Source organism: Amblyomma maculatum, chromosome 3, assembly GCF_055883805.1.
Source record: "Amblyomma maculatum isolate TAMU_Amacu chromosome 3, ASM5588380v1, whole genome shotgun sequence".
Classification (NCBI taxonomy): Eukaryota; Metazoa; Arthropoda; class Arachnida; order Ixodida; family Ixodidae; genus Amblyomma; species Amblyomma maculatum.
In genome coordinates this window covers 162,129,738-162,141,856 of record NC_139346.1, presented here as the reverse complement: position 1 = coordinate 162,141,856, position 12,119 = coordinate 162,129,738, and the positions used below count along the sequence as shown (strand labels likewise).

Genomic DNA, 12,119 nt, shown 5'->3' with positions numbered 1-12,119 from the left:
TGAGAAATATAACACGAAAGAAAGTGCACCATAGTAAACTGAGCGAAAAACGGGAACAGACCACCAGTTTTAGATAATGTTCTCACAAATTTTGGGACAGCTTCAGCGCTCATTCGACCGTGAAATACATCAGGCTACTTCGCTGTGTGCTACATAGACGCGAAAAATTAGATAAGCTTTGTAAGGGTGCCCGAATTCCTGAGGGTATTCAGGCATTGTCGTAATAAATATCTGTGCTTAAACCCTCTCATCATAATGGGCTCTTTATTAACATTTTTAGGAGGAAAGTTTTTCAGGGCCTAGGACTTTGATAGACATTTTTGGGCACTGGTAAAATGTGATAGGGTTTCTTAGAGGATCAGAGATGTCTCGAGAAACATGGCGGCTTTCTCACATTCGTAAACGAAAAGCGCGCTATGTCTGGTACAATTCAACTTCGGCTGAGAAGCGGAATCCACGTACACGATGTACACAGTTTCCTCGCGCATTGTTTTTACGCGCCTAGAATCCAATGACGCAGATTCATAATCGGACAACTTGCACTTACAAGTTCTCCTGCGTAGGGACAGAATGTTTTCTGAGGGATTAGAGGCGCCTTGTCTTCGGCAGCCACAAGATATCTTCGCGATAGATGTTACCGGCTTCACCGTCTTCAAGTCTTGGGTATAATGTCGGTATTTTTTGCGAAACGGAATCATTTCCTCCATTACATGCATCGAAACTCGTGTTGGCATGAACGCGGTGGCTCTTACCAATTGGCCTTCTTCATCCTCAGTAATGAAAGGTCTTGGCTTGCTATTTGGCCGCCTGAAAGAGAAAGACGTTAACTAGAGGCCAGAATTCTGAGGTTTCCCTGTCAATAATGTGTGTCATAAGCGGTATATTTGAAACCTATTTAAGAAACATCTATCAGACTACCACATAAGTTCTTATCAGATTTAAAATGAGTTACAATCCAAACCCTAACAATACTACGTGTTGACAATTCCTGGAATTTGAAACAAAAAAAACGCTTTCCTTAGAGTTTCCTGCAAAACGTTCTTCTTAGGTATCACGTTTAAATACTCACTCATCCTTAACTGAATACGACGATTTCTCACCAAACGACCGGACCGTGGCAGCTTAGTCTAGCAGTTAAAAAATCTTATTAGCCTTCTGCTAGTGCATCTCTGTCCGGTCAAGTGGCAAGTATCTTGATCCATCAACTGCTTGCGCAATTATCGCGTAGTTTCCTCAACAAGATGGCATCGATGCCAATAAATCTCGTCATGCTTCTCAAAACACGTCTTTAAGACATCCTAGCGCTAGATTGGGGCGCGTTCACGAAATCAAGTGGCATTTCGCGGTGTTTCTGCCACGATCGGCGTGATGCCATCACGCCAGGAGAGTAGCTTCCAGTGAAAGAAAACCAACGAAACTTTACAAATGTCACCGGGAAAATGACTGGACAGATCGAAAGGTTACAGGGACTCCTCCTCACCGATGGAAGGACGACGCGAGATGGTGTCTTCGAAGCCGTAGCTGCTGCGCGTACGTGTCATGCGGCGCAACGTGATGGGAATTCGGCCTCGACTCTCGGGGTCCGCCCCCAGGGATGAAATACTGCCGCTGGAGGCGCGGCTGGACACGGATAGACGACGGAGTGGAGGAGCGCCTGCCAGCTGCTGCAGAGGGCTGCAAAATGGCAGAGAAACTCGTTTGGTACATTCCCTTCCGATAATTCTTAGATGCGTTTGGGCGCTGGTTACTTCTTACATCTCCTTCTTGAGAATATCCGCCATTGACCTTGTGAGCGAAATAGAAAATCACCGTGATGCTTTAGCCTTGGGCTAATCGCGAATTATCGCGAATTAGCATGGTTAGCCCTGGTTTTGCAGGTTTCTCTTTCCTTTTCGTACTTCCCCTTAACTTGAAGTGATTCATATCGGTAGACACATGGTATAATGTATGCTACCCAACTTGGCAGGAGCAACACAAATAGAAAGCCCTTCTTTAAAGGGTCATAAGAAGGAGTAATAAGGGAGTAATTACTCATTGACATCCACCCAAGCGCAGCCATGGGGCTACAAAGGAAATCTATACAGCTTTCTCAGAAACTTTGTATGTAAAGAAAAATTCGTCCTGGTCCAAGGACTGAACCCGGGACCATGAATCGCCTTTCTGGAGCAGTAGCTCTACCAACTCAGCTATCCAGGATCAGGACTGAACCTGGCACAACCGCCTTTCTGGGGCATTCGCTCTATCAACTGAGCTAACCAGGGCGGTCAGCAGATCAGATGGTAAGGCGGGAGCGAATTGATCACAAGTGGGGACGGTGCTTCCGTAAATGAAGTTTCTGGAAATTTTAAGACTTACCTTATGATAGTAATATTTGCACCACGAAAGTCAACCGAGGATTCCCGCCTTCTTCGGAACGGCGTCGCCGTCAGGCTGGAAGTCTTTAGTATAATAGACTGGCGCCGCTCCTGCGAGGGTTGGGCAGGCGCTTCCTCTGGATGCAGAGTTACCCTAGACTGCGACGGAAACATAATATGCTACGTCAGCCGCGAGCTTTAATCAAGAGCTTCGGTGTACTTACCATCAGAGGCACTGACTCAGTTCTCATTTCTCCTAAAATGTCCGCGTCAAAAGATACCCCGGATTGTTTCCGTTTAAGCTCCATTGTGCTGGTGGCATCAAACTCAGTTGGACCACTTGCATTCAGCGCAGTAGCGCTGCTTGCAGCCCGCTGTGGTTGTGGTGCCAATGGCACGGAATCTGTCGTCAGTTTGTAGTTCTGGCTTCGGCGAGTTTCTTCAGAAGGAGCCGATCCGGCTGTTTGAATAGGCTCTTCTTCTTTAGCCAGCGTCGATGCTTTGAGAGCGCTCATGCTCAATGAACTCTGGTTGACTTCGGTTGGCTGCTCCGCTTGCAGCTTGTCGCTTGCTATAAACTTGGAAGAGACATCTCTGCTACTGAGCCTTTTATTCGCATGCTTTTGTTCGCCCTCCTGTGCTGAAGAAGTCTTCAGAGTTTCCGCAGCGTGGTCCTTGACTTCAGGCACGTTCCATCCAAGACGGCTTTTCACAGACGTCTTTGACTTTCGGCTGCCATTGCTGTGGTCCTCTCCATAGTTGCCGTGGTGTCTTTCACGCGTCGATCCGCGTTTTGACTGAGCCTCCGGAGCTTCTGTGGTTACAGGCATGCTCACAGCCAACTGTGCCGATGGGCTCTTGCCATGCACGTGTCCGTCTGGTAAGCTACAATACTTTTCGATAGTTTTCTGAGGGTGTAAGTGCGGCTGATTATTTAGCGAATCCTTGCTCATTTTGTGAGAATGCTTTCCCTTCACCTTTTCTCCCTTTTCGTCAAGATGGCTGCCATGAGCCTCATCTGTGCCCTTTACATCCGACTTCCGATTTGTCTTGGCAGGAACGTCTTTGTGAATGCTGGATTTTGACTGGTGTTTTTTCTCTTCCGGTGGAGTGGATGAAACTTTTTTTCCCGTTGATCGCTCTTTGTTAGCTGAAAGATTTGCAGCCGAGCTTTCGCGCGAAACGTGCTCTCGATTTTCCTCGCAAATGGCTTGAAATCCACCAGTACGCCCTGGTAGAGATGTTTTGCTCTTCCTATGTCGGGAATGGTGGTGCAATGACTTGCCCAGAGAATCCTTTTTTGTTTTTTGTGAGCGCTTTTCCGATATGATCACAGGATCTTTACCTGTAAACGAGAGGCTCGATTTTTCACTCTCTGTGGCAGCTGGCTGAGGTGCTGTTTCAGTACTAGTTGCGCCGTAGCTTTTGGCTTCGTGCGACAGGCCTTTCTCCTCGCATTGGAAAGGTTCAGAAGCCTTCGCAAAACCAGAATTTTCACTGGGCAGATTACTCCGTCTTTCCGGCGTTGTACGGCCAGTTTTAATACCTGCGCCAATCGGTTTCGTCAAGAGCTCAGGGTCAGGCACCACGGAAGCAAGCCTAACAGAGACAGAGGAGCCTGCGCTCGCAGTGATGGAAGGAAGCGTGTTTTGGGCGCCAAGATGGGTGGCAGAGGCAGCGGGAGCAATTGGTGGTTGCATTACATTGCCAGTGACCGGACCAGCGCCCTGAATATGGACCACAGCTGCCAACTCATGTTGAGAAGGCGGCGCATTCGAATTGGCGGAATCATCTTGAGCAGAGGGAAGAGGGTGCCCTGGGACAAATGCTGTTCCTCGTTCCCAAGAATTCATGAACCCACCGCTAGCGGCGGTAGCAACAGGCGCCGTTCTTTCGCTGGTCAGGTCAGGTTGCAGTCCTCCTTGGCGCTTTGACTCGTGAGAGGGCACACCATCTGTGTTGTGTCTACGGGAGCTCTCTACGTCGGTCTGCTGTAGTTTCGCATCACCGATTGGTTTTCGAGCAATCCGGCTGGCGAGGAAACTTACACTGCGAAGCAATATACTGCGCGGTTTTCTCGGGGAGGCTGGACTGACGCCATCGGCGTTTGTGCTGCGCCTGCTCTTGGTACGTTGGTTTCTACGTCGGAACACAGCTTTCAAGCTGAGCTGTCGGTTAGGCTTGATTGTTTTGCCGGGGCTGCCGTCTGTCGCTGAATGTGGGGATGACTGCTTGTCATTTCTTCCCTGAAGTGGAACTATAAGCGAAGAGGGAAGAGACGGCAGTGCTCCAGTTTCTTGCTGGCTTTGCAGCTGCTTACTCTCGCCTTTCAGGATTTCATTTGCCTGGGTAGAACTGCGTGACTTGTCTGGGTTGAGGGTATCTGCGACGCCGAAGAAGATATGAAGAATGGGAAAATTATACAGAATGAAATGCGCTTATTCCTCCCACATTTACACACAGAATTTGTTTATGCCAAAAGATGCATGATACATTAGTGTCGCGAGTGGGTAATTTTAAAAGTCAGTTTCTTTTCAAGCTACTTTTGAGGCATACAAAAACCAGTGGTAGAGAAGGTCACAGATTAAACATGCAAAACAGTGAGTTCATTTTGAAAGAACAGCAGCGCACAATGACGATGCTCTGAGAGAGGACACGCAAAAAATAACTTAAGAACACACTTTCTGTCGTCGGTGTGCTCTGGTCGTTCAAAATGAGTGTCTACCAACTTGCATAAATAACCGCTCTATACCAGTGAGCTCATCAAGTATACATCCATAGCTAACTTCTTTACTAAAACTGCTACATGAAGGCCGAAAATAGAAGGAGTACAATTGAATAAGGAACGATAAAATGAAAGTAAGATCAGCGTCATCGAACAGCCGTAAAACTTTGTGTTTATTAGCGCAATGAATGAAAAAGTTCATGACTTCGGTCATAGAGTAAAAATGGTTTCGTAAATGTTGCAATATGCCGGCTATTCGCTCCAATATGCCGGCTATCCATTTGCGGTCTACGTACGAACAAAAGCTATGGTGTCGTCAGGATCTTTTATTGAGGGCGGCAAGCCCGTTGCATCGCAGCATGAGGGGGAGGGGGGTTGAAACAATCAATTTGAGATTCCACAGCGCGCAAGGGACCGGTTAGGCTTATGCGGCGTAGGGTAGAGGGGGGGGGGGGGGTTGTGCACCCCCCTACCGACGACTATACCTCGGAGGTAAAGTACATTTCTTCCGCAAGACCGGCCACGCTCAGACCACATTTCTTCGCAATACACTCCATATAGATAGAAAGAGGAGCACTAACACGGCAAAAAGGTTTTTTTAACTATTACCTCTTTGGTCCGTGACGACTGTAGTGAGCCCTGAGTCAGGAAGGGAGGGAAGAGCGGCGCTTGGGTATGCTCCAGTACCGAGCGCTTCCAAAGGAGGTACCTCTATGGCCCTCACTGCCCAGACTGGATCGGCAGAGGAGGGCACTCCCTCAGTTCGCTCCTGCATTTTTGACACAGAGCGCACTTCTAGGCATTAAAACAGAAGCGGGCAAAGACGCCCTCCCTAAATGGGAAAAACATATTCTATCAGGATGTATGTAGGATTCAGCAGTCAATTATCTATAATGCGCTTCAGCTCCAAGGTTCGACGGAATCTCGTCTGCGAGGAAAATTCATAGCGACGTAACAAAGCACACACTCGTCAGAGGTTTAAAAAAGGTGAAGGAAAGGAAAAAGATTGAAGTTCCGCGCATACACGGAGGCCTTGATCACAGTGAAGCGAAGCACGGGAAGGTTAACTCTTTAGAGGCGATTTTTCGAAAGGAGTGGATGTGTGAGCTGTAGCTGTGCGTAACGATCTCTTCATTTTCTCTGCGTTTAAGGCAATTTGAGGGCTCGAGTCTCCGAGAATCGTGACCTTATAGTAAAAAAGTTGAGCGCAGGATATCTTGTGAGTTAGTTGTGAAGAAATGAAGTTAATGCATATTAACTAAAAATACTCTTTAGTTGTGACATTTTGTACTTGTTGAGCTCACAACGGAACTTGCAATATCTGTGACGGGGTAGCAAATGAAACTTGATTGAACCTTGGTTGTAACAGGCGCTGTCTACGTGCCTCACTCTGTCAGTTTGTTTTAACTAATATCGTGCTTTATTTAAGGCAAGTAAGCATGCGCCCGAGTATTATTTCTCAAGGAACGCTACAAATCAATCTCAGTGGTGTTACATATTGCATTCTAATTCTGCATTTTTGAACTGATTTATTGATCGCGGCAGGACAGTAGCGAATTTTATTATGTATTTTTCTCTATAGCATACACCTATAACTAAATTGTACTTAACCGTCGCTGAAACTCCGTTGTTATGTGCTAACTAAATCAACTCTAAAAAGCCACATGGACTGGCGAATACTACAAACAAGATTATACTTGTGAAAAATAAGTGGAAAAATGCTTCGCTATAGAACATATACATACAGATATAGGCTTTGTTGCCATACATAGGCTCTGTTGTTGAGACTAGGTTGGTATAACTATTCGACGTTGCTCAAATCAGTTGATGTCGCTCTCGCTTGTGTTTCACTTCCGCAGCCCTGCCTACTGGTATGGCTGCGGAACGTTGGTTTTTCTACAAATACTGCTCAACCGTATTCCATACCGTGTTCCACAACGACAAACACCATACCGTAATATAAATGGATATATGGTTGAACCATTCCTTTGTTATTTTCGAAGGAGAATTTCATAACATTCACCTGTCCTGCTGAAAAAATGAACAAAATATATTAACGAAACTTGCAAGACCACCTGAGGAATCTTTAATAGCACATGATGATGAGTGCTACAGAACATTAGTTGATACGAGTAGTCTACGTCGCCTACCCGACGGTACACTAGGCAATATGGCCGTCCATGGGTGCCCATTACAGCCATCCATTTCCACAGAGTTACCGTTATGCATACGATTGTAAACAATTCACGAAGCCAATATCACTTTGTGCAATACGCAGCGATTCGTCAAAGCAATGCTGCCAGTATACCAGTGCAATTGCCCACTACTGACACTGAAAAGACGAACTCAGAAGACGCAAAAGTTGGTCTGTAGGTATATGATATCGCTTACTAATCAGGAAAAGCCCACCGTCATCGGTACCGGAGGTTTATAAGCTATAAGAAATAACAAAGCAAAACGCAGTTATTGCCATCAGCCCCCTAAGTTAGCAAATAATATGCGCGCGACGAGCAATTCTAATCAGTGTACGGTATACTGGCATTCTCATAAAAATGCCTGAAGTCAACGTTATGAGGTGACAGATGAGTCTTTAGGTGATAGACAAATGTTAAAATAGCCTCAAAGAGCCGGATAAACAAATTTCATTAGAACTATAATCGAATAAAGCTCCTCAACGTGTTCCTTTGAAAGTGTGCCGTAACAACAGACTCAACGAAATCAAAAAGCTGTAGTGACGACCTCTGTTCTAGTCAGTGTTCTAGAGTTGGGACACATGCGTAAATGTGTGTGGACCTCGCATTCATACGTACCGACTACTTATAGCAACTCACATTCAAGGTCAGGCTGCACGTCTGCGGACTTTTCGCCTGTTCATGTGCTTACGAAACCGCCCAGATCAAATACAAGCACTCTGCTTGGAGAGCATTACTCCGAACCATTTCTCTCCCAACATGGTTTTTCTCGTTAACTTCCCCAGCTCGGCCGTTTAAAGAAATGTACTAAAGGCGGAACACAAATTCCACTCTCCCCTCATCCTCCTCTCCCTGTCCCCTCCATCTCTTGGAAGCGTGCGCACAAATATGTCTTGAAATAGTGATATCCCAAATGAGCAGCTCCGATGCTGATATTGTACCAGCTGATGCATTTCGTATATCCGCTTGTGACCCTACTGGGAGAGTCGGACAGTCGTTGAAATTTGTCTACCGAGGCTGGTGGCCGACAGGTCGCAATTAGACGACCCCAGAGGGGAAAATGAATTCATTTGGGCTAAATAAATCTGCGGAGGCCACCAAGGAGAGGATTCAATGGACGACCCTCTGCTTCTGTGGCATTGGCCACTGTCAATTTATTTATTCAAGATTCCTTACACAGCCCAGAAGGCAATTGAGTAAGGGGACAAAATGACACATACAAGAGGAAAATTTAATATATATATATATATATATATATATATATATATATATATATATATATATATATATATATATATATATATATATATATATATATATATATATATATATAAAAGCTATTGCACATGGCATAATGGCAAAAATTACACATAGATTCCTGGTGGAGGCCAACGTGAGCTGTCGAAAAATTAAAACGCACAAGACACAAAAACAAAAGGCGATAACAAAAAACAAACAACAATACACTGTGATACTGCAGAACAAAGGTAACAGTATGTTAAGATATCATCTGAAAAGATGTTCGCGTAGCTGGTCGTAGAATGACTGATGGTCAGAAATGCACACGATAATGTCAGGAAAACCATCCAAAGAATGATGGCGGTGATATAGCAAGGCTTTGAGTCGTCTATTGGAAGCGACGGAAGCATTGTCTCATTCGCGACCAAGATTCGACACGGGCACCACATTGCAGCCAATAGTTAATAATTGTCTGAGATATGCACAGTGGTTAACCATCGGCTCACCATTCTTCGGCTGTCAACGCTATCACTGCCAATGTTTAACTGGACCTAGCGGAGAGTGGCAAATGCTATCGTGGGCTACGTCCGCCCCGCCAATGTCAAGCGCAATGAAATTAAAGATAAATATCCATAGGAAATAAATCTTTATAAAATACGACACTCCCCCCCCCCCCCCCCTTCTCCCAACAGTACGCATCGACGCAATAGAAATTTGTGCCAAAATAACTGCATTCTAAAACACATCATAGATATCATTACTATTGAAAAAAAAAACAACAACTAAATTTTAACATATCTTACAGCATAATTCTGCCCCAGGTAGAAGGAAAGTAATGCGGAATATATAACTGCAAATATGTGATGCGGTTTAACTGCCGTGAGGTCAACACTTTAATATACTTCAAAATAGAAGAGAAATACAGGGTCCACCTACAGTGCCCGTATGGCATGAAACAACATATGACACCGACGAGGGACGCCAGAAAGTGACAAGCCAGTTTATCACCTGCAGTGATTGGGCGGTTTATCTTTGGTTGCGCATAGGGAAGTTACTACCGAGAAAAGCAGAGCCGCCATATTGTGCTTTCTCATGTGCACACGAACCTGCGATACAGCGTCTTTGCAAGATGCCGTCGGCGCTGCGACATTGTCGGCTTTGCCCCCGGAACGAGGTAACCTGTAGGGCCACTTTCTGCTCTCCAGCTTCTTCAATGACATTGCCATATGCGCGAGCCGGTCGAAGAGCACCTGGTCGGCTGCCGACACAGAGCGCAAAGATGTCGACTCCTGTACTGAGCCGTGGCGTGAGGAACGTCCCACCCCGTCCGGAGTGTGGTCCATGTTCTCCTTGAATATGGTGGACATCACGCGGTCCAGGAAGTAGAGCAACGTCACGGCCACCAAAGGTCCGGAGAAGAGCCAGGCGAAGGCGAACGAGCAGAGACACGTACCGACAAAAAGTCGTTTGCGCCGAAGACCGAAGCGCGCACAGACGCCGTACGCAAGGAAGAGCACCAGCTTGCTCCACCGGTCGACCACAATGATCAGGCACAGCACCAGGGCCACGGTTAGAACATTGGCCTGCGCAGAAAGATGAGGTCTTCAATGACAGAAGTCCATGCCCAGAAATACACGTAGTTGTGTGCCTTTTCACGCTTGAAGTGGGTCGACATTGCGTGCTGCAGACTTAGGCCATTCACATTTGACTTGTAGTTTCTGAATTCGATCTTTTTGTTGACAGGCAAAGACAGCGTGAAGTGCGTGACCTTAACAATCTTCATACATGAATGTCTCAAATTTCTTTGAAAACTGAGATGCTTCATTGACCACAGTTATGACACCAGGCAAGTAGCTGTCGCCGTGAGAGCCTTCGTCTCCAAAATTTTGTAATATTTTTGTTAACACCAGAAAATATTATTGACTGTCTCCTTCCCTTCGATATATATTTTGCACTTTCTCCGCATCTATCCGGTACCCTCTCCTCACCCCTTCCCCCTTTTGCTACAGACGATCCCATTTATTTTTGGGGAGCGTTTATCCTCGTAGATGAGATGTAACGTACTGCGAAGCTTACGAAGACTTGTTATCTCCGTGCCTTTCTCGCCAAGCTTTGCAGTCATGACTGTCCCGCACTGTAGCCATTAATATGCTTTAGCTAAACTGTTGTACAGTGTGGTTTTTCCGATAACGTTCATTTCACGAGAAGAACAATTGCCCTGAGTTGCAGTTGTGGTTCTCCAGGGATGTCCTAATTGTGTTGTATTTATGATCGCTTTCAGCCCACTTAAGTCTATAGGTTAGGACAAGGAGGACACTACATCAGTGCATGGTAGGTAAAACAAATTAGAGGACACTAATTGCTGTAATTGGGAAAGTCGAGAAGCATTTCATAAGCGATGGTGCTCCACCACTGCTTCCAATCATTGTTGTGCGCATGAATTTTTAATCTTGCTTTCCTTGGTGCTGAATTGTGAAAGTGCAGGGATAATACCGGATTAGCCTTAAAGACTGCTGAAACTGATGTAGGATGCCGGATGCATGACTCGGGCTCTCTGAAGCTGCGAAATGCAAAGAAACGTGCGTAAATTCGTGTTTAATGTATGACTAAATTTTAACAAGCGTGAATTCAATTCGTCATTCATTCCTTCCGTAGGGTTTCTTGCGTAAAGGACATCATTTCAGCAGTTCTCGATTTTTAAGCGCACAAGCTTAGCGAAACTCAATGCGTTGGCGTATATCTAGTATTTCCCAGCATACTTGCATAACTATTCAGTATTGAACATATGTGGCCCCCAGAGCGAACATGAAGAAACTTTGCTGTCTCATCTTCGCATTCACTTGCGTTTTTTGGACGCTCAAGAACCGAACGATACTTGATCAGTGGGAAACGATAAATATCGAAGGTATGATAAAGTTATAGATTTAAGAACAATACCGTAGTATTAGTGTAAGCAGAAATCTGCTAGACGCCAGCTTCCTGCGATAAGCTGAGACAAGCAGCTTACCATGCCAAGCATAACTTTTACGTTATTAGAAGACAGTAACATCATAACGCGGCAATCGTTTATAGGGCAGCGCCAACAGTACTTGCCTAAATAGTTTTCGTGAACAAGCCATGAGTCGGGTTCCGCAAAACGTTAGACCAATTTTATGTCCCCTTGCCCTTGAGCCTAATTTTTCGAGCGAAGCTCTGCTGCAGCAAGCAGCACATGCGCTCAGGCTGTCACCGCTAAGCGCGGACTGTTTAGTGCTTAAGGCTCCTCTCTGTGGCTACCATTAGAGAGCTGCAAAACATGTACCATGCACAAATGCGTTCGATTTGCCTCTGGAGATATTTGTCTAAAATAAACAAGGCAGCGGGTTAGGGTACCTGTACCTTTTCTTTTTGCTGTTCCTAAGCGCCTCTTAGTAGAACGAGGTTAATAAGAGCGAGCGAGAATTGCAGGATAGGCGGGCGCAGCGATGGAAATAGAAAGTAATCATTACGAGGGACTTTAGCGACAGTCTCATCTTGTCTAGCGTTCTTGTCATCTGCAATCCCGCACTTGAACGCGTGCCAAGGAACGCCACGCGACAGCCGCCGCAAAAGCGGGACATACTTTGTCCA

The 12,119-nt window shown here is 45.8% G+C and overlaps 1 protein-coding gene across 1 annotated transcript in view; it reads right to left on the bottom strand.

Annotated features, from left to right (window-relative positions):
- The window catches only part of LOC146196685 (uncharacterized), a 32,887-nt gene that overhangs the window by 16,121 nt on the left and 4,647 nt on the right, over nt 1-12,119 (bottom strand). The window contains exons 4-7 of the mRNA XM_084597054.1: nt 9,617-10,093; nt 2,356-2,513; nt 1,481-1,674; nt 753-807 (exon numbers count right to left, since the gene is read on the bottom strand). Of these exons, the coding sequence (XP_084453180.1) occupies nt 753-807; nt 1,481-1,674; nt 2,356-2,513; nt 9,617-10,093 (884 nt within the window). The remainder of the gene's footprint in view (nt 1-752; nt 808-1,480; nt 1,675-2,355; nt 2,514-9,616; nt 10,094-12,119) is intronic.